Raw genomic sequence first — 25,099 nt, 5'->3', positions numbered from 1 at the left:
CTCAGACTCTTGAAGGTTCATGCCTTTTCCATCAGACAGCTCTCTGAAGATTTCTGTCAATCAACAAACAGATTGTAAACCACATTGTGTTTTGCTCAGCCTTTAAGGGTAACAAAATGTTGGAAGCTTAACATTCTGTTTTCTATAAGGAAAACTCTAAATTTCCGAAATGTATTACACTTTCACCTGCTCAAAAGACACCAATGTACTTCTGAAAGCACATTTCACCTTTGTAAAATCAGTTCTGTTCACATTTATTAATCTTTTGTCATTAGTTCCACTTACTGTTCATGCAGTCCAGGCGAAGGATGAGACTGATGAAGCTCTCCAGTGTCATGTGACCAGAGGAAGCGCCATAGCGCAGAGCCATCAGATTGAGCATGTCATCACTGACCCTGAATTCTGCCAAACACATACAGTGACAGTTCAGGAGTTTGGCAAATTACTTTATTCTTTAATGACTTTCCATACCTTTCATAAATGTAATTCTAAGTCAAAGTTAACCTCTCCATTGGACATTGTTTGGACCTACATTCCACTTATTCTGTCATTCATCCAATCCCAACAATATCTGCAAGACCTTATCATTTAAAAAGATCTGTAAAAGAGATCAAACTGGAGCTGAATGCTTTCTAATTTTACCCCTGACTGCATAAAGATTGATATGTTAGGAAATACTTTAAAGAGTAAAATGAAATACAAATTTCTTAGGAGACACTTAATTCTAACTTTAAATTCTGGAAAGGACCTTACTGTGTCTGTAAATGCTCGCTCTTGAACTACATGAATAGCTAAAATAAGTGGATTGCGGCTGAAGTTGTTAAAACATGTTCATTCTGGGAACCTGAAGTACTTTTCGATTTTGTTTTAGATGCTAAGATTTCCTGAAGCAGAACACAGGTACTGACAGGCAGAAAAAATTGAACAAATACTTGGGGGTGTATTGTGCTGGAATGTAAACTCTGACTGATAGTCAAACCTCACACAAAACAGGAACAATAAAGATCCGAGCCTGAACATATCTGTGCATGTTTCCTGTAAAAAATGACCTAATGATAACCCAATGCACATGTTCTCTGTAAAGTGTGACCTATTAGTGAAATATGATAACCTGATATCAACATCTGACGAATAGATTTAGAAAAGTATCATGGTGTCAAAACTATCCATCCATCCATCCTCTATACACCTCTTTATCCTCACTAGGGTCGCGGGGGGTGCTGGAGCCTATCCCAGCTGACTCGGGCGAAGGCAGGGGACACCCTGGACAGGTCGCCAGTCTGTCGCAGGGCTACATATACAGACAAACAATCACACTCACATTCACACCTACGGGCAATTTAGAGTAATCAATTAACCTCAGCATGTTTTTGGACTGTGGGAGGAAGCCGGAGTACCCGGAGAAAACCCACGCATGCTCAGGGAGAACATGCAAACTCCATGCAGAAAGATCCCAGGCCCACTGTCAAAACTATCTCTCCATAAATATACCCTCTAACCATGGAAAACTGACGAACTCTCATAGCATAAAAGAGGATGCACAGCTCAGTATATCTGTTTTTTCTTGTGGTGGTATCACTGCTAAGAACTACTCTTGTATTTTCTGTCAGTATCGTCCTTCCATTGAATGCTGACTGCTCTTGGTGATTTTTTGAAGATCTTTGAAGAAGCGGTTTGGACTCTGGCCTATGATTTGGGACTTAGTTTCAATGTCACAAACAGACGGCAAGAATGCCTAATCAAGCCAATTAATTGACTTTGTTTCAACACCTCTAAATGACCTAACAAACCCTCCAAATTTCATAGGAACTCCAAATTCTGAATACAACCATAAAATAAAGTCTAAACAGGGCCTAACAAGTAGGGATGGGAATCGAAAACCGGTTCTTTTTGAGAACCGGCTCCCAGTAATTCGATTCCTACGAATCGTTTGTTTACTTGCCCGACGATTCCGCTTATCGATTCCTCTTACGTCGCAAAAACATGATGACGTCACACGCAGGTTCTGGACTTTTCCAACATGGCGTCCCGATAGAAGCACTCAAAAGTGTGGCTATATTTCACTCATAAAGACGACACCAGGGCAAAGGGCGGAAATACTTCCAATATGCTCAAACATCTGTCCACCCAGCATTCAATTAGTTTGCGGAAATGTACCGCGTTTGATACGCTACTTAGCGCAGGTGAGCCTCATCCAGGTAAAAGCAGGAGCGGAGCTAACGTCTCGGCGTCGTCTGCTTTACATGTCGAAGGTAACGATAATCTCCTCCAGGTCCTGTACATTCTGCACAAAAATTGTTAATCTACCAAAGTTTATAAGTGCAGATATGCTGTATCTTCTGTCCAAAGTTGACGATATTAAAGAGTCAAAGCAAACAAACCCATCTGTATTTTTTCATGCCCTCACCCAATGAGAATCGATAAGAGAATCGATAAGGAATCGGATCGATAAGCAGTATTGATAATGGAATCGGAATCACTAAATTCTTATCAATTCCCATCCCTACTAACAAGTCCTCCCCACCTTGCTCTGCCACAGCCTGAAGGGACACAGACACCAACAAGTAAGCTGGATGTGAACCAGATAACTGGCTTCAACAGGTTAACATAACAACATGGTAGGAGTAGCTATCACATATAATAACCAAGCTGGGCTCTGTACAGTCTATTCTTAAAGCCATCCACAACATCAGTTAAGTTTTGTGGTGGTTGTTCTCCTTCCCAGTTGTCTTGCAGAAGGGCCAAGAGACCCAAGACAGGATGACCAAGCACTCTGTTCTCTCCTGAACAACCTCTCTTGAAGCTAACAATAACCAGACCAAATGCTCTTCTCAGTTTCTAGTCGTTACAATAAGCTCGTAAAATAGACAATAATCCATTTTATTCATGATAAACTGAAGGTAAAAAAAAGAGAAAACTAAACAAAAGAAAGAAATAAACATTGGTACTAAGAAAGACAAGTTACTATTCTTGCCAAACAGCTAGAAGATCCCCGGTTCACGTCCCTCCCTACAATCTTTCTGCATGGAGTTTCAATGTTCTCCCTGTACTGTGCACACATGGGCTTTTACTGGATGCTCCAGCTTCCTCCCTCAGTCCAAAGACATGCGAGTGTGCTTGTTTGTTTCTATATGTAGCCCTGTGATTGACTGGTGACCTGTCCATGGTGTCCCCTGCCTTCACTTTAAGTCATCTGAGATCGGCTCCAGCAAGGGCGTAGGTTTGCATAGGGATGGTAGGGACATAACACTACCAACTTTTCAAGAGGCTCAAATTGTCCCCACCAACTTTTAAGCAACCTTATTTGCATTATATAATGAGTTCAGTTATATAGGTAATTTTGATTGTCTTCCCATATGTTGTAAGGATAGAATTAACCCTACCTACCATTATTAAGTGAATTATTTTCATTATATTCAGACCAGGTTCAGACTTACATTTACCCCTTTTCACTTGCTGAATGTGCCGGCTGATGACTTGGACCCCCCTCGCCACCCACATGCACACTCACACAGCCCCAACAGAAATACACAAGAAATAAACATGCTGCCTTCTCCGCCCCCTTCGAAGAGGAGGGATATTAGAAGTTTTTTTCGGCCAGCAGCAGCAGCAGACGACACTGTAAGTAATGTAAAAAGACGTCAATGTTGTGGACGTGGGGAACATACCACTAATGTTGCTACTGAAAGTCCGACCTGCATCAGAGTTAGCATAACATTAAACTGTGTGAACTTGCTAACCTGCAAAACTCGAGTAGGAAGCTGCTTAGAGAGAATTGTCCTCCTGTATGTGTTTTCTACTGTTAACGTTAATTAAACTGTGAGAAATGTAGTGAACTGTGCTGGAAAATATAGAACCAGAAAAACGTGAGCAAGAAGCTGCTTAGAGAGAGAGGTCCCAGTCTGTGTTTCACAGGAAAGTGCTGACAGTCAAAAAAAAAAAAAAACACATGCTGCTGCTTTTCTTCTTGTAAACGGCCTGGTTTAGAAGGAAAGAAGGCTAGAGCATGTTGTGACTTTACACTTTTGAAACCAAATACCTATTAGTGCAATTATTTATTAATTAAAATGTATTTAATTATTTTCTATATTATTTATTTTTAAAAAAATTATTTGAAGCCTATGCAGACATTTTTTTCAGATAATCTACATTAATCATGATCGAGGTAAAAAGTTCAATTAATCCCGATTTAGATTTTTTCCATAATTGCTCAACCCACTGATGCACTTTAGAGATGAAAATAAGGGAGAAGAAGATGAAAGAGACCAATTAAAGCAATGTATTACTCTTGTGGTGAAGGACAATGTAGGCTAACATGTAGTTCCATGTATAGGTTAAATAGTACCCCCCAAAAAAACAAACACACACACACACACACACACACACACACACACACACACACACACACACACAAAAAAAAAAAAAAACAGCCACTGTAAATTTCCTTTATATGAAGCAAGGGGGAACGCCCCCATTTTGAAAATTACTTTCTCCCATGAAAATAACAATTTTAACTTTTTTCATTTTTACGTAGGTAACACATCAGCAACTAAGAGAGGGAGAGAAAGAAGGGACACAGCAGAGGAAGTTTTCAAAATGTTTCTTTAGTAGTTTTTGAAAACAAAAATTTGAATCGAATGGTGTATCACCTGAACCAATACACATGAAAGTTAGTATAAGCCAATACAGATTTATTTTGCATTGATCATTTAGCTTATCAATTAATTAGGTTCATATTCGTGAGAAATGTAGCCCTGACCCCCGTTCACCCAATCTGTTTGGTCTTATTAATGTCCCGTCGCCAGCAAAAAGTGTACATGCAGGTTATGCTGTTATATCGTCCCTACCAATGTTGAGACCAAACCTACGCCCTTGGGCTCCAGCAGCCGGCGACCCCAGTGAGGATTAAATAGTGTATAGAGAATGGATGGAAATTTGATTCTCTCTCTCATGGCTTTTTTCTTTAGTGAGAAAATGTTGGTTTCTTTTACCCCTTCAAGAATGATTAGCCTGATTGAGCTTGTCATCATGTATTTCAGTGATCTGTAAACATTTGAGTGACAGCAAGACAGCAAAACGTAATCTGGAAGATTTTAACATGTTGATCCCCAACAGGCTGACATTTCCCTGCCAATGATGTGTCACGAATGCCACACTTGAAATAACAATATTGTAAACACAGCCAAAACAAACACTGCACCCTCAGATGTTCTCAGTATAATTCCCAAGCTGAAACTCCCACTGACAAAGATCTCTGTTTTCTTTAGCGGTTTCATTTGAAGTAAGTATTTGAGTAAAGGTCAGAATGTTCCACTAGTGCATCTTCACAATCAGTGACAACAGCAATAATAACCATCTACACATGTTCTTATAGAGCTTTATTTTATTTATAACATTGTTGGAACTGTTCAGTGTGAATATTGTAGTTAAATTGAGTTCCAATCATGCGGTGGATAATGAGTTATTGAAAAACACAGAGGGATACATTTACAACATGATTCTACAAATAACATAACGACTGCAGTATTTCTATCTATCTAACAGAAAATAAGGTTCCAGCTTCAGTCCATGGAGGTGTTTTGTCGTCATGTTTGTAGATTGGTTCTCTTTTCATATTGATGGGCCTTGTAATATCTTGACAATGTTCTAAAAGTGCCTTTCCATTTTGGCATATATTGTATCAGTGGCTCATTGGCCAAAAAATCAGTCATTATTTTCATTGTGCAATTTGACAAATAAAAAGAACAATATTTGTTTGTTTTTTTCCCAGATGACTGCTGGGTTAAGTGTACATTGAAATGTACATCCACTGGAAATAAAGACAGAGATATTATTATTATTATTATTATTATTATTAACATTATTATTGCAGTGCAGCTTTGTTAAACAGTTGTGATCAACAAGAAGCAGGAAACCAGAGGCAGGTTTAAAAAAAAAACCGAGGGAGATTTACTCACAAATAGCTGGAACATGATTATAAAAATAAAGGGAAGAGAAACAAAAGACAGGGAGCAGGCTGAGGTAGATCAGTCCCAAGTGCAGGCGAACATTCAAAAACAAAGCAGGGCAAAGCTGAGAGGCAAAATGCTGGAGAGCTGTGGCACAAAACCACACAAATGAGCTCAAGTGACAGCTGGTGAGGTGGGGTGTTAGACTGAGCAAGTAGGGGCACTGAGAATCGCTGGTAGGTGGTAGAAGTGATACGAAGACTAACAGGACTGAATTAATGACTGAATAAGTACATAACAAGCACCCAAAATTTCTTACAAAAGGTATCAAAAAAATTAAGAAGGTGACTTTAAATTACCTCAGACTCTTGAAGGTTCATGCCTTTTCCATCAGACAGCTCTCTGAAGATTTCTGTCAATCAACAAACAGATTGTAAACCACATTGTGTTTTGCTCAGCCTTTAAGGGTAACAAAATGTTGGAAGCTTAACATTCTGTTTTCTATAAGGAAAACTCTAAATTTCCGAAATGTATTACACTTTCACCTGCTCAAAAGACACCAATGTACTTCTGAAAGCACATTTCACCTTTGTAAAATCAGTTCTGTTCACATTTATTAATCTTTTGTCATTAGTTCCACTTACTGTTCATGCAGTCCAGGCGAAGGATGAGACTGATGAAGCTCTCCAGTGTCATGTGACCAGAGGAAGCGCCATAGCGCAGAGCCATCAGATTGAGCATGTCATCACTGACCCTGAATTCTGCCAAACACATACAGTGACAGTTCAGGAGTTTGGCAAATTACTTTATTCTTTAATGACTTTCCATACCTTTCATAAATGTAATTCTAAGTCAAAGTTAACCTCTCCATTGGACATTGTTTGGACCTACATTCCACTTATTCTGTCATTCATCCAATCCCAACAATATCTGCAAGACCTTATCATTTAAAAAGATCTGTAAAAGAGATCAAACTGGAGCTGAATGCTTTCTAATTTTATCCCTGACTGCATAAAGATTGTGATGTTAGGAAATACTTTAAAGAGTAAAATGAAATACAAATTTCTTAGGAGACACTTACTTCTAACTTTTAAATTCTGGAAAGGACCTTACTGTGTCTGTAAATGCTCGCTCTTGAACTACATGCATAGCTAAAATAAGTGGATTGCGGCTGAAGTTGTTAAGTAAGTAAAGTTCATTTATATAGCGCTTTTCATGGATATAAAAATGACAAAGTGCTTTACATTAAAAGAAAAAGAAAAATAAGACATAAAATTACAGTAAAATAAGCCCCCATGATGTGAAGCCACATTGCTCATAAAATCACACACATAAAAATCATACACATAAAATCGCACATGTAAAATCACACGTAAAATCACATAAAATTGTCCACATAAAAGCCCTCTCTCAACTAAAAGCCTGCTTGTATAAAAACGTTTTCAGCTGCTTTTTAAAAGAAACAGCTGAGTCTATGTATCTTAAAACACGTTCAGTCTAGGAACTTGAAGTACTTTTCAATGTTGCTCAGGCTTCCTGAAGCAGAACACAGGTACTGACAGGCAGAAAAACTTGAACAAAAACTTGGGGGTGTATTGTGCTAGAATGGAAACTCTGACTGATAGTCAAACCTCACACAAAACAGGAACAATAAAAATCCCATCTTGTTTTAGAAACAGTGAGGTTTTATGGATATAGGGTATGGGAACATTAGTAAGGGAATCCATGAATCCTTAGCTGGTCTACCTGCAGCTATGAATGCATTCCTCAGCTCAGTCAGAGACAGCGTTCCTGTTCGTGAAACATCCATGAGGTAGAAAATGTCCTGGTAAAGAGAAAGAAATGGTTTTTGGAGAATCACCCATATCAATGTTTAAATGTATAAATGATACAACAATTGAGCTGCTATCAAGTAATGAATGTGATTATAAAACAATGTTTTTTTTGGAATGACATAATTGAGCTTGACTTGTTTGCTCTTACCTTGTAGGCAACAACCTTGTTCCACAGACGAACAAATTCCCCTCCGTTCAGTTTGCCTGTGATCGATGTCTTGTTTAATGACTATTAAGGCAACAAAAGTGCACACCTCAGTCTGACTTTAAAATTAATTATTTGTATTGTATCACAAAACAGCAGCTAGATTTGACATATCTTCCATGCAAACTCCTTTCATACGAAAGAGGCCAAATGCAATGACCACCAATGTGGTGTGGGTTCTCTGTAAGAGGACAAAACCTTTTTGACCTACTGAAACACATAGTCTACAAGAACTCTGAATGTGTCTGGTGAGATCTGCCACAAAGACATTTAGCAACAGATTCTATATTCCTCAAAGTCACAAGGTGAAACCACTAACATGGGTTCCCAAAGTCCTAAAGATTCTTGATCAGATTAACATCTGGGGAATTTGGTGATCAAGGCAACACCATGAACTCCTCACATCATTTCTGGACAATGTGTACAGTGTGGCAGGGTTTACTATCCCACTAAAAGAGGCCACTGCCATCAAAGAATACTGCTGCCACTAAGAGGGCTTGGTCTAAAACACTATTTAGGGACAGTGGGTGGAAATGTCAAAATTCCATTACCCAGAGCATCATACTTGTCTCTTTCCACAGTACATCAAATCCCATCACTTCAGCAGGTAAATGACACACATGTACTAAACAATTCACGTGATGTAAAATAAACTGCAATTCACTGGAATGAAGTAACTGTCTTCCATTACTCCAAGGTCTAGTTCCAACACTCACATGGACCAATCCTTATTTTTTTTTCTGCAGTTTGTGCCACAGCAGCTCTTCTTACAGTTCAGACCTGCTGATGACCTTTGGGTGCCCAATATCTTGTTGCACATTTATGGTTTATCCCTCCTTATACCTGCTGAAATGAAGCACCCCTCAAGAATTGCAGTTTTTGAGATTGTCCAAACCAGTTGTTCAGCCATATTGATTTGAAATTTGTCATAATTTCCAAGGTTTTAATAACAGACCATTTTTTAGTTTTCAACTGGAATTCACTAATACAGTATCTACTTATGGCCAGATTGTTTTGTTTCATCTTATGCTTTATCCAACTACATTTATGCACATTTTCTTTTAGAATTTCTTCTTCAGAAGAAAAGAAAACCAAATGTGAGTTTGTTTTTAGAAGTGTGTGCCCCATGAGGAAAGTCTCATGCATTACAATAGGATACATCCATCAGAGCAACCATGCTGCGACATGCATCAATGCTGAAGCCTCCAGATTTCAAGTCTCCTAAATAGAACACAAAAAAGTGTTGACATTAAACACCTTACAGCTCTTATAGAGAACCACTCTAGAGTACTGAAAGTACAAACCTTTGAGGATATTTTCATTTAGAAGCCTCTGGAGCTGCTCAGCATCCACTTCTTCATACTGGAAGTGAAAATAAGATTATTCTTCCATTGGCGAGCTGTTCGTCAGCCATGTGCAAACAGAGCAAATAAAATGATCTTTTATGCTAAGGCACTAAATCCTAGAAGACTACAGCGCAGAATTCTACAAATCAAACATCAGATGTTGGACAATATGTGTCACATGTTTGCAAATAGTTGGTATTTACACATCCAGAAGACGTGGAGGTACACATGCAGCCATTTGAATTGGCTTTCTATGCATCAGATCAATCTAAGTCCAGTATTCACTGTACTCCTTACTCTCTTTTCCCTTCGGCGATGAATAAAGTGATTCTATTCTATTCTATTCTATTCTATTCTATTCTATTCTATTCTATTCTATTCTCCAATTACTGAGGGAAATATATCTGTTTAGGGGCTATTTGGTCCACTAAAAAAGGCACAGTTTTAGTGAACTCAAGATTCAATGAGGACAGTAAGCTTGTACTAATAATGAAAATGACCGGATGTAAAATCAAAACAATGAAATGAATGTTCACTAAAAGACATCATATATTTGAAGTGCACTGCACAGCCGGGTGATAAATCTCAGCTGAGTGCAGCTTTAAAGATAAGATAAACGATGATATTGCACAGCTTTTCTACACACATACTATCTAAATTGTTGAAATTGGTATTCACACTTGATGTTTGAAACACTTTTTAACAAGTTAAATTGGTAGCACTTTATAATAACTATACACTATTAAGCATTAGTTAAGCATTGGTTAAGCATAATTTCAGCATTAGTTAATCCTTAAATCCTCATGAACTCATCATGAATTCACCATTAGTAATGCATTACAAAGCATTAGTAAAGACAGTTTTAAATGTTCAACCAACACATTATTAAGCATTAGTTAAACATTAGTAAAGTGCTTAATTCATCGTTAACTCATCATTTGTAACTAATTAGTTATACGTGCATAATTAATCATGAATTCATGATCTGTATGGCATTTATTATGCATTACTAAGCACTTAATAAATCCGGTTAAAAATGTTTTGTTGCTCATTGATAATCTCAGATGTTAATACTTTATAAAGGGTTAGCAACTGTGTTAGTATATGATTTACAAACACATATTCATCCTCAATGAATAACTTATTAATGCGGTTACTACTCATTAGTTAAGTATATTCCGTGAGCCCATCTAAAGTGAGGACTATCTATGCTTTATAAAGCATATATAAAGGACACAGAAGCAAAGATATACAAAGTGTCAGTTTTATTGGTCCCAAACAATACAAGCTCTTTTAAATACACACTTTAAACAAATACAATCTATAAAATTTCAAGTAAACTTGACAAACATCTTCAAATAACAACAGTCTGTGATCGTATAAAATAGAAAAATAAAATACAAGCTCTTTTAAATACACACTTTACAATCCTTAACATTTCAAGTAAACTGGTGAACTATCTCTTCAGGGCACACACACACCAGAGGTAAGTGGCTGCCTGATTCTGGGATTCCGCCAGTGCATTTCAATGGTGTGCCCTTGAAGTGCACAAAGTGCTTTACAGTAAAACAAATATACCGTTTTCAAATATTGCAAGATAACACTAGATAATTTCTGCAACCTGTTTGCCTCTACGATCAGCTGCCATCTCCCCAGCGTGATATGGCTCTCTCTCCGACTTCCGCATTTCAGAAAAATTAAAAAAAACCCGCGCGGTCTCGCTCTCCAGAACCGCGGAGGAGGCTGGGACTTGTAGGACTCTGGGACTCTGGGATTTTGGAGCATGCGCACTAGCATTTTTGACGGTAAAAGCATGCGCAGTAGCGTCCTACACGTCCCAGAGTCCTACAAGTCCCAGCCTCCTCCGCGGTTCTGGAGAGCGAGACCGCGCGTTTTTTTTTTTAAATTTTTCTGAAATGCGGAAGTCGGAGAGAGAGCCATATCACGCTGGGGAGATGGCAGCTGATCGTAGAGGCAAACAGGTTGCAGAAATTATCTAGTGTTATCTTGCAATATTTGAAAACGGTATATTTGTTTTACTGTAAAGCACTTTGTGCACTTCAAGGGCACACCATTGAAATGCACTGGCGGAATCCCAGATTCAGGCAGCCACTTACCTCTGGTGTGTGTGTGCCCTGAAGAGATAGTTCACCAGTTTACTTGAAATGTTAAGGATTGTAAAGTGTGTATTTAAAAGAGCTTGTATTTTATTTTTCTATTTTATACGATCACAGACTGTTGTTATTTGAAGATGTTTGTCAAGTTTACTTGAAATTTTATAGATTGTATTTGTTTAAAGTGTGTATTTAAAAGAGCTTGTATTGTTTGGGACCAATAAAACTGACACTTTGTATATCTTTGCTTCTGTGTCCTTTATAAATGCTTTATAAAGCATAGATAGTCCTCACTTTAGATGGGCTCACGGAATATACTTAACTAATGAGTAGTAACCGCATTAATAAGTTATTCATTGAGGATGAATATGTGTTTGTAAATCATATACTAACACAGTTGCTAGCCCTTTATAAAGTATTAACATCTGAGATTATCAATGAGCAACAAAACATTTTTAACCGGATTTATTAAGTGCTTAGTAATGCATAATAAATGTCATACAGATCATGAATTCATGATTAATTAAGCACGTATAACTAATTAGTTACAAATGATGAGTTAACGATGAATTAAGCACTTTACTAATGTTTAACTAATGCTTAATAATGTGTTGGTTGAACATTTAAAACTGTCTTTACTAATGCTTTGTAATGCATTACTAATGGTGAATTCATGATGAGTTCATGAGGATTTAAGGATTAACTAATGCTGAAATTATGCTTAACCAATGCTTAACTAATGCTTAATAGTGTATAGTTATTATAAAGTGCTACCGTTAAATTTAATAACATTTTAATAAAATACAAGTCAAAGACTACAATTATGCTAGTTAGACACATGTTGATTTTAAATTACCTTGTCAGAGTACTGACGGAAAAAGTTTTTCTTGTTTTCATCCTCCTGTGCATTCCTGACCTTCTTGCGCTGAGAATTGAACATAGAAGAGAATATGGGAAACATATTTAGTAATTTATTCTCTAAATTAAAATAAATGGCAAAACACTATATTTCACATAATAATTTTGCAACATAACATCAAAAATATAATGAACGCCAACACATTTGATTTTGTGAAATCTTACCCACCTTTTCAGCTGATTCATGCATTTGGTCATTAGAGTTCTCACTGTAAAGAGAACCCAAAGGCATTTTAGACAGGATTTGTGTGTTTTTGAATTTTGTCATCTAAATATTCAGTAATGTGTTATGCAAGTTGTAATAATTGTATGATATTATGTGATATAGCGTGGTGAGTGTGAACATACTAGCACTGGGTCTGTATCTTGGAGTGAATAGTCAGGACGAAGGAGGCTGACTCATTGCGATTGAAGGTGGAGGGAACAATCAGGTATTCACCAGGCTTCAGCATCATGAACTCCATCACCTCACGGGCATTAAAATACGTTTTAGTCTGGCCAACAGGTGCCTGGGTGTTGAAGAAGGACGCTGGGAATTTGCCTCTCTGTGTTGCCTGCTGCAATAACACACACATATTTCAGTTTTGTAATATCAATTAATAAACCTGCTGGAGCAATTTTACTGTGAATAAGGACTGGGATGTAAAACTTTCTTACTTCTTCAGACATCTTCAAAGAAATCCATGAAATTTGTTCATGTTGGGGGGACAAAAAGAAATGTCAAATAATGTCAGGAAACATGGAAATATTTATACACTTAGAAGAAATGATCATCAAATTTCATTACGGTAATATTATCAAAAACAGACTTTGATCTATACTCAAACCTTCCTCGCTATATGGACTTTGACTTTACTGTTTCATCGGCGTTTGCGGCCGCTGCTGCGGCCGCCGGACATCCGGCCGCAGCGGCGGCCGCGGCATCGGCCGCAAACGCCGATGGACAGCTTAGATCGTCATGAATCCGCCGAATCTAAGCTGTCCGTCGGCGTCATGAATCCGACGAATTTGCATAGGAATTTAAAGAATGTCTGGCGGCCGCGGTGGCGGCTGCGGTGGCGGCAGCGGCCGCGGCGGCATAAACCGCCGGTATAAACCACTTTCAGATGTGATTACCACAGCCGGTTTCGTTCGTGGTGAGCTGCACGAAAAACATGACGACATCGTGTTGGTGCGCACGAAACCAAAACAAAAACTTACGTCACAGTTTCACGAATCCCCGTGAGACCGGGTTGAAAGGGCAGAAGTGTACGTAAGAGTCCTTTATGAACTGGTGGAGAACTGTGATTTTGGCGACAAGAGGGATGAACACATCCGCGCTAGACTCGTTGTGGAGTTGTCTCAGAAATGACAATGGCTCACATTATACAGCAGGTATGACAGTCCAAAGAGGTTGCTAAACAAATTAGCCTTCAAGCTAGCAGTCCCATGCCGGAGCTGCAAGTAGCTAGCATTTCTGCTACTTGCGACGGGCGTCGGAAAGTACCCCACAAAAAGGACACACAAAGCACTCAAGGAGAATCATCAAACTGTGGTAGGTGCGGCACACAGCACTATGATAAAAAGAAATGCCCAGCAGCTAAAAGTTTATGCAAAAAGTGCAATAAGAAAGGGCATTGGGCACGCGTATGCCGTACTAAAGTTGTCAATGAACTCAGTCAAAGCACGCAGTACCAGTTTTTAGGAGAAGTTACTGGCTCTGCTAATTCAGATAAATGGACTGTCACATTGAACACTGATGATGTTCCCCTGCCATTCAAAATAGATACAGGGGCAGGTGCAAGTGTCATTGGAGGCAAAACATTCAGTCTACTCAAGAAGAAATACAAGTTGTGAAAATCCTACTCAAAGACAATGTGCAGCCATACGCAGTCCGTGTGGTTAGAAGAGTCCCACTACCACTCATGGCCCTTGTTAAAAAGGAGCTACAGAGATTAGAGACAGAGGGCATCATAGAAAAAGTGACTGAGCCCACTGAATGGTGTGCAGCAATGGTACCAGTCCTAAAGCCCAACAAAGTCAAGGTGACATGCTGTACGGACTTGAGAAAGCTGAACAAAGCAGTAGCACGAGAGACATACGTGTTACCTACAATGGAAGAGATCATGCCAAGGATCTCAGGATCCAAAGTCTTCATGTCCCTGGACCCAGCAAGCGGGTTCTATCAAATCCCACAACACAAAGACAGTCGCAAACTAACCACTTTCATTACTCCCTTTGGGAGATATGCCTTTTGCAGACTTCCATTTGGACTATCAAGCGCTCTGGAGATATTTCAGTGCAAGATGACGGAGACACTGCAGGGGCTAGAAGGCACAGAGGTGTATATGGATGACATCCTAGCTTAGATGCTTTATTGGCATGGTGAACTAATTAGCCAAGTTTGTTCCAGAGATGGCCACAGTGGGACAACCACTTTATAAACTACTCAAAACTAAGTCTGAGTGGCAGTGGGGTCCAGTGCAGGAATCCTCCTTCAGAAGACTAAAATCTGCCCTGGCATCTGCACCTGTGCTCACCTTCTACAATGCCACCAAGTCCATAATGGTGTCGGCTGATGCCAGCAGCTATGGGCTCGGAGGGGTCCTGCTACAGCAGCATGGAGAAGATTGGAAGCCAGTTGCGTACTGCTCCAGGAGGCTTCGGGATCCAGAAACCAGGTACGCGCAAATAGAGAAAGAGTGCCTAGCCAGCGTGTTACAGACAAAGTGTTACAGACAAACAGGCAAGCAAGCAAGACCATGCAGGTGAAAACAATACCTTCTGGCAAACGCAGTTTTGCCGGGAGGTAAAAACTAAATGGAATTTTGTAATCCAGTTAAAGTTGACAGTAAGAATATTGTCATTTACTTTTGGTAAACCCACAGCGTGGTGTTGGGTTTTCAGCATGGACTGGCTGCAGTTTAATGAGACTGGTTGGACTGATAATTATAGTATGGTTGCCATTATCTCAAAAAAGAGGGGGAGATGTCATGAATGTGGATGTAATTTTCCACACTAAGTGGTCTGTGAACGCATCATCGTCTGTGGCATAGAGGTATGTGCGCCTTTTAGAGGCAGTTCTCATGCGATCCGACACAATAAACCACCAGCTCCCATTCGGCAAGCTTGTGTGCCGTTTTCTTATGTCAAGGCAACAAGAAGAGTTTTCAGTTAATACATCTGCACCTACTTTACATGCTGTCTGTATGCACAATGTGTCCATAATAAACAATGAAGAGTACTATTTGCCTCAAATATAGTGAATCCAATATGCAGGTTTTGCACCAGACGTCTGTTCCTCTTGTCAGGCTTTTGAATGAGAGACACCAGGATATTTTTTTCACCCTCTTTCTCTGAGTATTCACCAGAAATCTTGACTCGAAACTGTGGATTAGTCCAGAAACTGTCTGGAAGACATAAAAAAGTTGATTTGCATGAGATAAAATAATGAATCATAGAAAATAAGTACAGATGATTTCTGAAATGTTTACTTAGGCTTTATTTTATAACATGTAAAGTCAAGTAGTTGCATGAGCTGGAGTTGTGTATCACAGTCACTGGAAAGAGAAATCTTTTTAATGCAGCTGTTCTACTTTAACTGCACCATGTTTATCACTAGTCAGAACACCCAGTGCTAAGATAAGAAACTGTAAAACACTCTTCCATTGTGGTTTTGTCTTATCTTTAATCACTTAACAGTTTGCAGTGCATTACTGTGCTCCAGGTAAGGATGAGCTCTGAAATAGTTTAATGCTCTGCTTGTGACCACTGATGCTACAATGTTAAGGATTGCTATACCTTCAAAAAATAAAGGAATGAAGCAAACATACATAACTTGCTTAAAGCAGTGCTTGCTTAGCGCTTATGTTGTTACAGTTACATATCAACTTTTGTTTCGATCTGTCATCCCAGAGGGATAATAAATATTCTGATGTTAACAAATAAATAACTTATTCCACCTGTTGTTAGTGATGTTAGGATTTGTTTCAAGATATGCGGAGCAACCTTGATCAGTGTTACTTTAACTGCGCAGATCCAATAAAATAAAAAAAATTGCACAGTTACACTGACAAGTTCATGACTACACACATACACTCATTAAAACTATCTGTTTAATATTGTGTAGGTCGCCTCTTTTAACAGCTCAGAATAAATGACTCAAAGAAGTGTCTTATGGTATCTGACACTCAGACAATGGCATCTTTTGGGTCCCATGGGTTTTGAGGTTGGGTATCTTTGGATCAGCTTCACCCACTGCATCAGATGCTCAATCAAAAAGAAATCTGGGGAGTCTGAAGACCAAGTCAAAGCTTTGGGCTCTTTTTAATGCACGGAGCTGGACACTGAGGGCTGCTGCTGTTGGGGAGTGGAGTCATGGGTTTGTGCTGGGGTTGCAATAATGTTCAGGCCGGTGGTAAGTGTCAAAGTAACATCAATATGACTTTAAGAACTCAAGGTTTCCCTGCAGAACTTTGCATTTCAACAAGATTATCACTGTAATTGAGGTTTGTATTATTTACTGGTTTCAAGGCTGCAACTGATACAAGGTAAACAATAAAACTGGGATTCCCATCCATCTAAAATGCTAACTTCAGTGTCAATATCTTGGTTCTGTTGAAACATAGTGAACACATTGCTACAATTTCAGTTATATTGTTTATTCATCTGGGCCAGTAACCATATTGTGATTAATTGTCTGCAATGTGCTAAAGTTTAAACGTTTTATTAAAAGTGAATATTAACAGTTTGCATCTAATGCTCTACAAAGAGTGTGAAATCTTATTTAATTATCTGAATACCTCTGTTATTTATGCAGCCTCCAGCAGTGGTTCCTGCAACCCATCGGCCTTCATACATGGAGGTCGTCCAGAGACAAGAAGAGCTTCCATCAAGAAAGTCTGGACTCAGGCCGCAAATGTCGAGATCCGCAAAGAACTTACAGAAATCTTCCAGGGTCATCCTAGTAAAAACGGAGGTGAATTTTGATATTTAATTTTATTTTGGATGTATATATTTTTTACAAAACGAAACCTTTAGCTTGTGAAGTACAGAATCTATGAGAGACTTGTGTTTCACTTTTGCCATCTGACGAAATTTGCTTACCAGAACTCGCCATCATCAGCTACTGAAAGACACATTTCTCGATCTTGAGGACTCACAGTTTGCCACAAAGGTGACCTTGAAGAAACAGATAACATCATCAGTTTTCAGAGACAGGCTTGAACACATGTCGTCAGGGTAAAGCCTATCCAATAGCAGCACCCTGGGAAGCAGATCACATAGCACCTGACATTTGATGGATATTTCTCTTTTAAGTAGTAAGGAATAACAGTGCAATTGCCAAATTTCAAAACTAATTCCAGTCTACACTGATTGGATGGTCTAGTTTTAAAACACAACTTACTCTATACTTGTGAAATTCATCTTTAAGTTCAGAGCAATGACTGAGTGGGGAGCTGTGCTTACCGATCACTCCAGTCTCCGTTCCACTCTCCTCTGCCCCAGGGGTTCCACAAACGCACCAGGTTTACCAGCTGCCCTCTACTCACCATCTGACCACCAATCATCACCAGGGAAATCCTCATTATTATGTACAATGAATGCAAAATTCCATAAATTACTTCATAATAAGCAAAAGCTTAGAAAAGTAAACTGTTACAGTACGTATGTCTTGGTATATTTTTGTTATCGGTATTAGAGAAGTGGCATCAGATTTACTTCCATCTTCAAGTGTAGTACGTTACCTGTTTGACACCTGTCACAGTGTAGGCATGGCTTTGGACCAGTCCATTTGGTAACACAATGTTAGCAGATGTCGCCTAAAAGCCACAAACACATATCATTGCTAAAAACGGACTAATCCACACTTTTTCCAAACTAAATGCAAAATGAAAGAAACTACACAGTGTTGTGAAACTTGAGAAAAGATTTTATGAAACAAAAGAAAAATGATTTTCACATCCATGTAATGTCGAAGTGGTTCACTAATGGTTAAATCTAAGACCAATAAAGTTAAAGTTTGAAAGAACTTAAAGCATTTTTTACAATACTTCGGGAAATCAGGTCATCTTCTACCTTGTTGATAGTTAGGTGTCAGGTAAATGTGAGGCCAGTGGCTGATGAGCTTAACTTAACAAAAAGGCCGGAAATCGGAGGCTTTTGGCCATGGATTATTAAAAGAACTAGTTCAGGTGTTTGCTGATGGAGCTCATTCCTTTGAAAAAAAATGCTTACGTTATTGTGTTCTCTTTTGTACATGTAGCCTTTTCCTGCTCAGTTGATAAACCTTGCACGTATATGACAAGAACATGACAGCAGTTTTACAGACATCTCTTTTATAGGAGCTGTCTGTTAAAAGACTGTAAAAAGAGAAGTGCTTTTAGGTTACAAGGGTAGGTTGCCGGGTTCTGCTCAAAGTTTTTTTTCAAGGTTAGCTCCACTAGCCACCTCTTGGCTATATTCATTTTAAATTAACAGACCTGAAAATGGTGACATTCTTCTCATTTAGCTCAGTAAGAATTGTTGGAGCTCAGTCCTAATTTACCAGCAAAAAAGACTATGTGTGAGATAGCTTCTGCGCGTTTGTTGAATAAAGCAATAGGAGAAGGTATTTAGGTCTGACTATAAATGTTTATTTAGCAGAAGATTGAATATAACAGAACTAAATTCTGGATCAAAAAAGAGAGAATTTCTAATCATTACTCCTTTAAACAAGGACAGGCAGGTACAATGGCTGGAGCATGATAGAGTTGAGGCTTGCTTGTTAGCTCAATAGGAGAAAATGTTTCCTGAAATGACCAAAAAATTTTACCATTTCTCTGAATAATTCACTGTCATTGCTTCTGTGTGTTCTGCACATTTGTACTTACTCCTCTATGCGTACCGCAGCTCATCAGTGTTTTGGACTGACCAGCTCTGCACAACAGCTCCCACAGGTTTGGAGGAGGTTCTGACAGCAGGATGCACATGTGGACGCCACCAGTGAAATCCATCAAAGCCTCTGCAGGAGTTCCAGCATTCATGTCGGTGTAGGAACCACATACCCTGACACAAACAGAGATTATTTCATCATTTTAGAAATGTTCCAGAAAAAAGAAGCTCATTTATGTCTGAGAAGGAGCATCCTTTTCTTTACATACTTGGCATAGGCTTTCTCCAGCAGAGCAGGCCAGAACTCATTTTGGTTTTTCGAGTGAACGAAGATCAGTCCACCATTGATTGTAGGCAGCTTGTCATCAATGACCACATCCACCCACCTCCCAAATCTCCAGAACTGAATAATTAAGAATTTTGAAATATGCATAAAAAATAGATTAATTTACTGCCATTTGACTGCTGATGTGAAAGTAGAACAAGCTACTAAATGTAGTAAGCTCTGTGTCAAAACAATAGTCTTCCTTTGACAAATAATATTGCCAGAAAATGTTTTATGTGGTCAAAAATAGCTTCATGTTGTTTTATATTGTGTTTGAAATTTCAGTGAATAATTGTTCAATTATAAGTACAAGAGCATTTGAGACTGTTTATACCACATCAGATTAAATGGTAAATGGTCTGTATTTATATAGCACTTTACTATACCTGCAAGGTACCCAAAGCGCTTTACATGATACATCACATTCACCCATTCACACACACACTGATGGCGGAAGCTGCCATGCAAGGCGCTAACCACGACCCCATCAGGAGCAATTCGGGGTTAGGTGTCTTGCTCAGGGACACCTCGAACACGACGGGGCGAGGATCGAACCGGCAACCCTTCGGTTGCAAGACGGCCACTCTACCCACTGAGCCATGCCGCCCCACTAAGCCATGCCGCCCCAGATAGATTAACACTATTTGCCAATCTTTAGGAGACCACATCCTTCATTCCTCCATTTTTTATCCTTTATCTGCTTGAGTCGTAGTGTCAGCAGGCTAACCAAGTTAGATCTATATACCCAGCAGTGCTTCCATCTCCATCTCCAGCATGACCTGGGTAAACCCTGGATTCTCCAAATACATTACATGCCCAGAAATTTTCACTGGGAGAAACTCAGGTGGCACTCTGATAAGATGCCCAACTCATCTCAGCAGTTACCACTTTAGACAAAAAGGAGCAGCATTTAGACCCTGAACTGTCTTCAGCTGTCTGAGCTCTTCACTTTGTTTCTCAGGGTGAGCCCCGCCAATGAAACAAGCTGAGTTAGGTAACTACTTTCTTCACCACTCAGAACTCATGACCATAGTTGAAGGTAGGAATATTGATTGACTGTATGCTCAGGTGATTCAACAGCCTGCATTGCTGGTAATGTTAAACTATTCCATCTGGAAATACTATATTTCATTTTAGCCTTATTCGTGATGACCTCGCTCAGAAATAAAGTCATAACCATAAAGATGCAACCTTCCATTTTTTGACTTGGCCTCAGACGTGGAGGAGCTGACTTTTATAACTGTAACTTCACACTCTGCCCCAAAACATCCCATGTTCATGCTGCAGATCATGTTACATTGATATCAAGAGTACAATGTCATCTGCAAAGACCAGAGAGGCAATTCTGATATCCCAAACAACAGCGTAATAGGTGCAGACTTTTCAGAACTACATGACCTTGCCCAGTTTAGGGAGACTATGGTTTCCTCCTAGAGGCAGATGTGGTGGAGAAGCTTGCTGGCAAACAGGCACAGCACTAAAGAAATAACATAGAGCAGACAACGTTTGGGCACCACTGGCAGGATAGTCATTCATGTTAGGTACAGCCTAGGTTGAGCAGCAGGAAAAGGCAGAACCTTTGGCTTGCTGACCTCTGGCCTCATAGAGCAATAGTATCTGGACAGATTTAAATAATATTAAAGGCACCCTGAGGTGTTGCATTTAGAATTACCTTTGTACAACTTATTATAAATTAAACAAATATGTTGAATCAAGTAATTTGTCATTAGATGACATTGTGCTAGTGGACCATTATATACAAAGAACACAAGCACCTGCCTAATAAAATGTTGTTTCAGAAAGTCTGGTTTCAAGCAGTGTTCATTGAAAATATATGCATTAACATAAATAACCAGTTGTGTTGTTTGCATTTACCCTGAAGTGAAATATCCCGCAGTAGCTCTGATCAAATGTTTGTTCGAGAGGGACAACTTGGCCAAAGATGTGATTCTGGAATGTTAAAGCTCCAAGAGATGCAAGAAACCAGCAGTCTCCTGTTCAAAAAACATTCATGTATCAGTAAACCAGATAGGCACAAGAGTAAATGAAGGATTGAGAATGAAGAAATTTCCTACCAAGTATTCCTTGACCAAAGTCAAACCTGGAGATACCATGAAGTACAAAGGACGGATTAGCAGCAATTTTCTGAAACAAAAGAGAAATTCATGTACCAACAAAACTTAAACAAATAAATAAAAGCAAATATACATATTTCCTCTGGTTTCAATCTTATAATAAATGTGCACAAACACATTGAAATACTAATTCCAATGTATTTCCATCCTTCCCCTGCAGTATGACATGGAATTGAGCATGATGTTTTCAGATTATTTATTACTTTGAGCGTGATATCAGGGCATATAGTACCACATGTAATTTATTGTTCTTTCTACAACATTTACCTAAACTTAGAAAAATTGAAGGCTTTGATTAATATGCCATTTTGGCCATATGAGCCAAAATCTAAACTTACTGGTTCAAGAGCAGAGTTTACACCTTTGACTTCCTTCTCCACATCACAGAGCACTTGGCACAAATTAACTTCTGTTTTGATATGTGTTTCATTAAGATCTTAAACTGTACATTGGGTTACATAATTTTCAATTATTTATGTGTTGCTGTTCTACTGCTTCATAGTGAATCAGTTCTGTTATATCTGTCCTGTTAATGTTTCAAAGAGTTCAAAAAATGCTGAAAAGTTTGTCTTTTAAAAATAGGCAACATTTTCATTCCATCTTCCCAGTGGCGGTTCTAGCATTATTGACTCCTTAGGCAAGTCAGTCTGTTGCGCCCAGTCACCGGTAATCTCGCCTTTCCTGTTGGGGGGGGGGGGGGGGGGGGGGATGACGACACACGAACTCGTTGGTCAGAGAGCAGAGGGCGCACCTCTGAGTCTTGACCTTAAGAGGGCGCCATTTGTTATGTAAGGTAACACTATCAGAGTGTCAATGGATGCTTACTCAGCTGCGTGCTTATGAAGGGAATTGTATTTAATGATTTTTTTCCCCCCTCTTCATCATGCCGCCCCCTTGAGTTTGCCGCCCTAGGCGGCTGCCTAGTTGGCTTGTGCAAAAAAACCGCCACTGCATCTTCCCTCCTGGGAAGATAAACATACCCCATAATTACAGCATGTCAAGAATTGCTTTGTCTGTTTTAAACAACCACTGAATGAAAAATGAGGCTTGAAAGTGTTTCTAGAATTGATTCCAGAAGGTGTAAAAGAAAGTATTCCTTAAACCAGATGCTACCACAGTATGTCATTTAAAATATGTCAAACAACTGCACGTGCTGTGCCACTTAGCCAGAAACCCAGTTTTTGTGCTGTGGGAGGCAAATGTTTAAAATGGGGACAACATGCAAACTCTACTTAAACAGTCACTTTGCTTCTGGATGCAGAACAATCTACTAGAACTGCATCTCTACAGTGTGCTATTGTAGCACTCACTCTGCAATAGTCACTCGTCACTCTGTAATAGTTCATTGTTGGCCATCAAGAATTCCAACATGAACAGACACCTGCCAGTCACAATCACTCACAGTCAGTCACTTCCATATTACTGGACCTCCTTATTGTCAGTCACAACACCTGAACCAATCACCAGCAGTGTCTCTCCCACCTGGAATCCACCCCATTCCTTTGTTTGAAGCATATCAGCTTCATTCAGTCACACACAGAATAAATTGAACAACAGGATCACCCCACACCACTCATCTCTGGAAACCATTCACATTTCACAAGCCTGGACACCTCCTCCATCAAGGAGGAAGTAAGTTAAAACTCTTGCTAAGCATGTTAAAAGTTGTTTAGTATCATGCTAATGCTCATGCCAATGCTAACAGCTAGTGGTGGTGAAATCGAAGCTTCATGAAGCAATGAACCACTTTGACACATCTGCTTCAAGAATGACACATTGCTTTGAAGCATTTGACACAACCAGAAGAGTGACATCTGCTGGTCCTGTGTCAGAACTGCATCTAAGTGGAAAAAATTGAAAAAGCCTCAGGACTGCTTGTCTCACACTGCTGTGTACTTGCAATAAATGTTTTGAAACGTTATATATGTATGTTTGTGTGAATATATGTGTAGTGTGTTTCTATGAATGAATGTGTGTTGTGTATGTGTGAATCTGTGTGTATGAGTGAATCTATGCATATGTATCAGTGTGTTATTTAATGTATGAAATGCAACTAGATATATCTAAACTAAATTCTAACTAAATGTATACTCTCCCTAACTTCTCTCAAAATGACAAATGGCAAATGCACTAGCGTGATCTCCTCCTCTCAAAAACCCACAATTTGAGGAGTGAATCAGACCCCTATGCCTTTTAAGACCTGGACAGATTGAAATGTCCGACCCCTTAAAAGTTCACGCGAAACACTGCGACACGTGATGTGACGTAACGAGGCCTCGCTCTTGATAGTCACGTGATTGCGTGCTGAAGCAGGGATCGAAACACCGTCTTGGAACACTTTCGCTTCAAAAGCTCGGCACTGTGTCGAGCAAACTGGCTTGAGCGTAACATCACTACTAACAGGCCTTCACTACTGGAACCATGCTTTTGGATTTCTGGATGCCACCTATCTGAACCCATGCTGTGCTGAACGTTGGTGAGCAATAACTAATGGAAAATATGATGAGTGACTGATGATGATAATGATAATGAAGCCTGTCTGCTGAACAGGTTAGGCTTCTATGGAGGATTTGAACTGGAAAACAGTTGGCTAGGTTCATCCACCCCACTGTTGGCAGGCCTCAAGCCTCACAGCTTCATCCCTTCCCCAGTGTGGTAGAACTTGCTTAGATAGATTGATTCACCCTGTCTGGATTTGTTTTGTCTGGTTCGTGGACTTGTTTGATTAACACCATTGGCAACAGTGAAACCATGCTCACCTGAATTTACTGTCATTGAATTGTCGAACTGAACATAGCACTGTCGCTTTTAATTGTTAAAAGTGAAGCTGCTGAATTACAGGTGAATGTTTGATTTATTCTCACTCAGATTTTCGGTTATTGTTTTGTTCTGCTATTTTGGTGATTGTTTTTGGCTTGATGTATTCAAGTATTTTTTTGTTGATTATTTTTTTAAAATACATTACCGGTAACAAATTCCTGTGTGCCTCGTGTTCATTAATCTCGCAGCTCCCAGAGCCGAACCTTTACATAGCCTAGCCCTTAGCCCACCTAAAGGTAACATAATTCCATCACAAGTGTTACACTATGTTTTTAATAACTGAATCAATTCATATTAACAACATTACATTAACATTAGTATGCTATGGGATCTTATCTGCGGTTAACCATTTCCAAACACTCACCCCTGGTCTCAGCCACACCACACGGCTCAGGTCAGAGGGGCTCAATAACCCCTGACCAATAGAGCTCTTGTCAGGGGGGAACATGTCGTCGATGTAGCGCACTCCTTTGATGAGACAGTACTGCTTCAGCTGCTGGAAGTCTTGGCCAAAGAACCTCTCAGGGCTGGTGATCTTCCCATAGCCGTCTTGTTTGCTGCGAGCCTCCATAATATTCAGACACACACCGGGGGGAGGCAT

The 25,099-nt window shown here is 39.4% G+C and overlaps 1 protein-coding gene across 1 annotated transcript; it reads right to left on the bottom strand.

Moving 5' to 3' along the window:
- On the bottom strand, window positions 1-25,099 carry LOC110954283 (calpain-A-like). Its single transcript, XM_051958068.1, has 22 exons — window positions 24,863-25,099; window positions 21,619-21,688; window positions 21,419-21,537; window positions 19,488-19,621; window positions 19,206-19,392; window positions 18,093-18,167; window positions 17,815-17,900; window positions 17,452-17,526; window positions 17,148-17,308; window positions 15,598-15,755; window positions 13,024-13,035; window positions 12,715-12,923; window positions 12,536-12,575; window positions 12,305-12,373; window positions 9,293-9,350; window positions 9,148-9,209; window positions 7,932-8,000; window positions 7,695-7,773; window positions 6,593-6,709; window positions 6,308-6,360; window positions 286-402; window positions 1-53 (listed from the first exon to the last, which is right to left on the bottom strand). Exons 1-21 carry the CDS (start codon window positions 25,097-25,099, stop codon window positions 370-372), a joined length of 2,103 nt encoding a protein of 700 aa, XP_051814028.1. The 3' UTR covers window positions 1-53; window positions 286-369.

Source organism: Acanthochromis polyacanthus, chromosome 1 (assembly GCF_021347895.1).
Source record: "Acanthochromis polyacanthus isolate Apoly-LR-REF ecotype Palm Island chromosome 1, KAUST_Apoly_ChrSc, whole genome shotgun sequence".
NCBI classification, from domain to species: Eukaryota; Metazoa; Chordata; class Actinopteri; family Pomacentridae; genus Acanthochromis; species Acanthochromis polyacanthus.
This window is presented reverse-complemented; position numbering and strand designations above follow the sequence as displayed.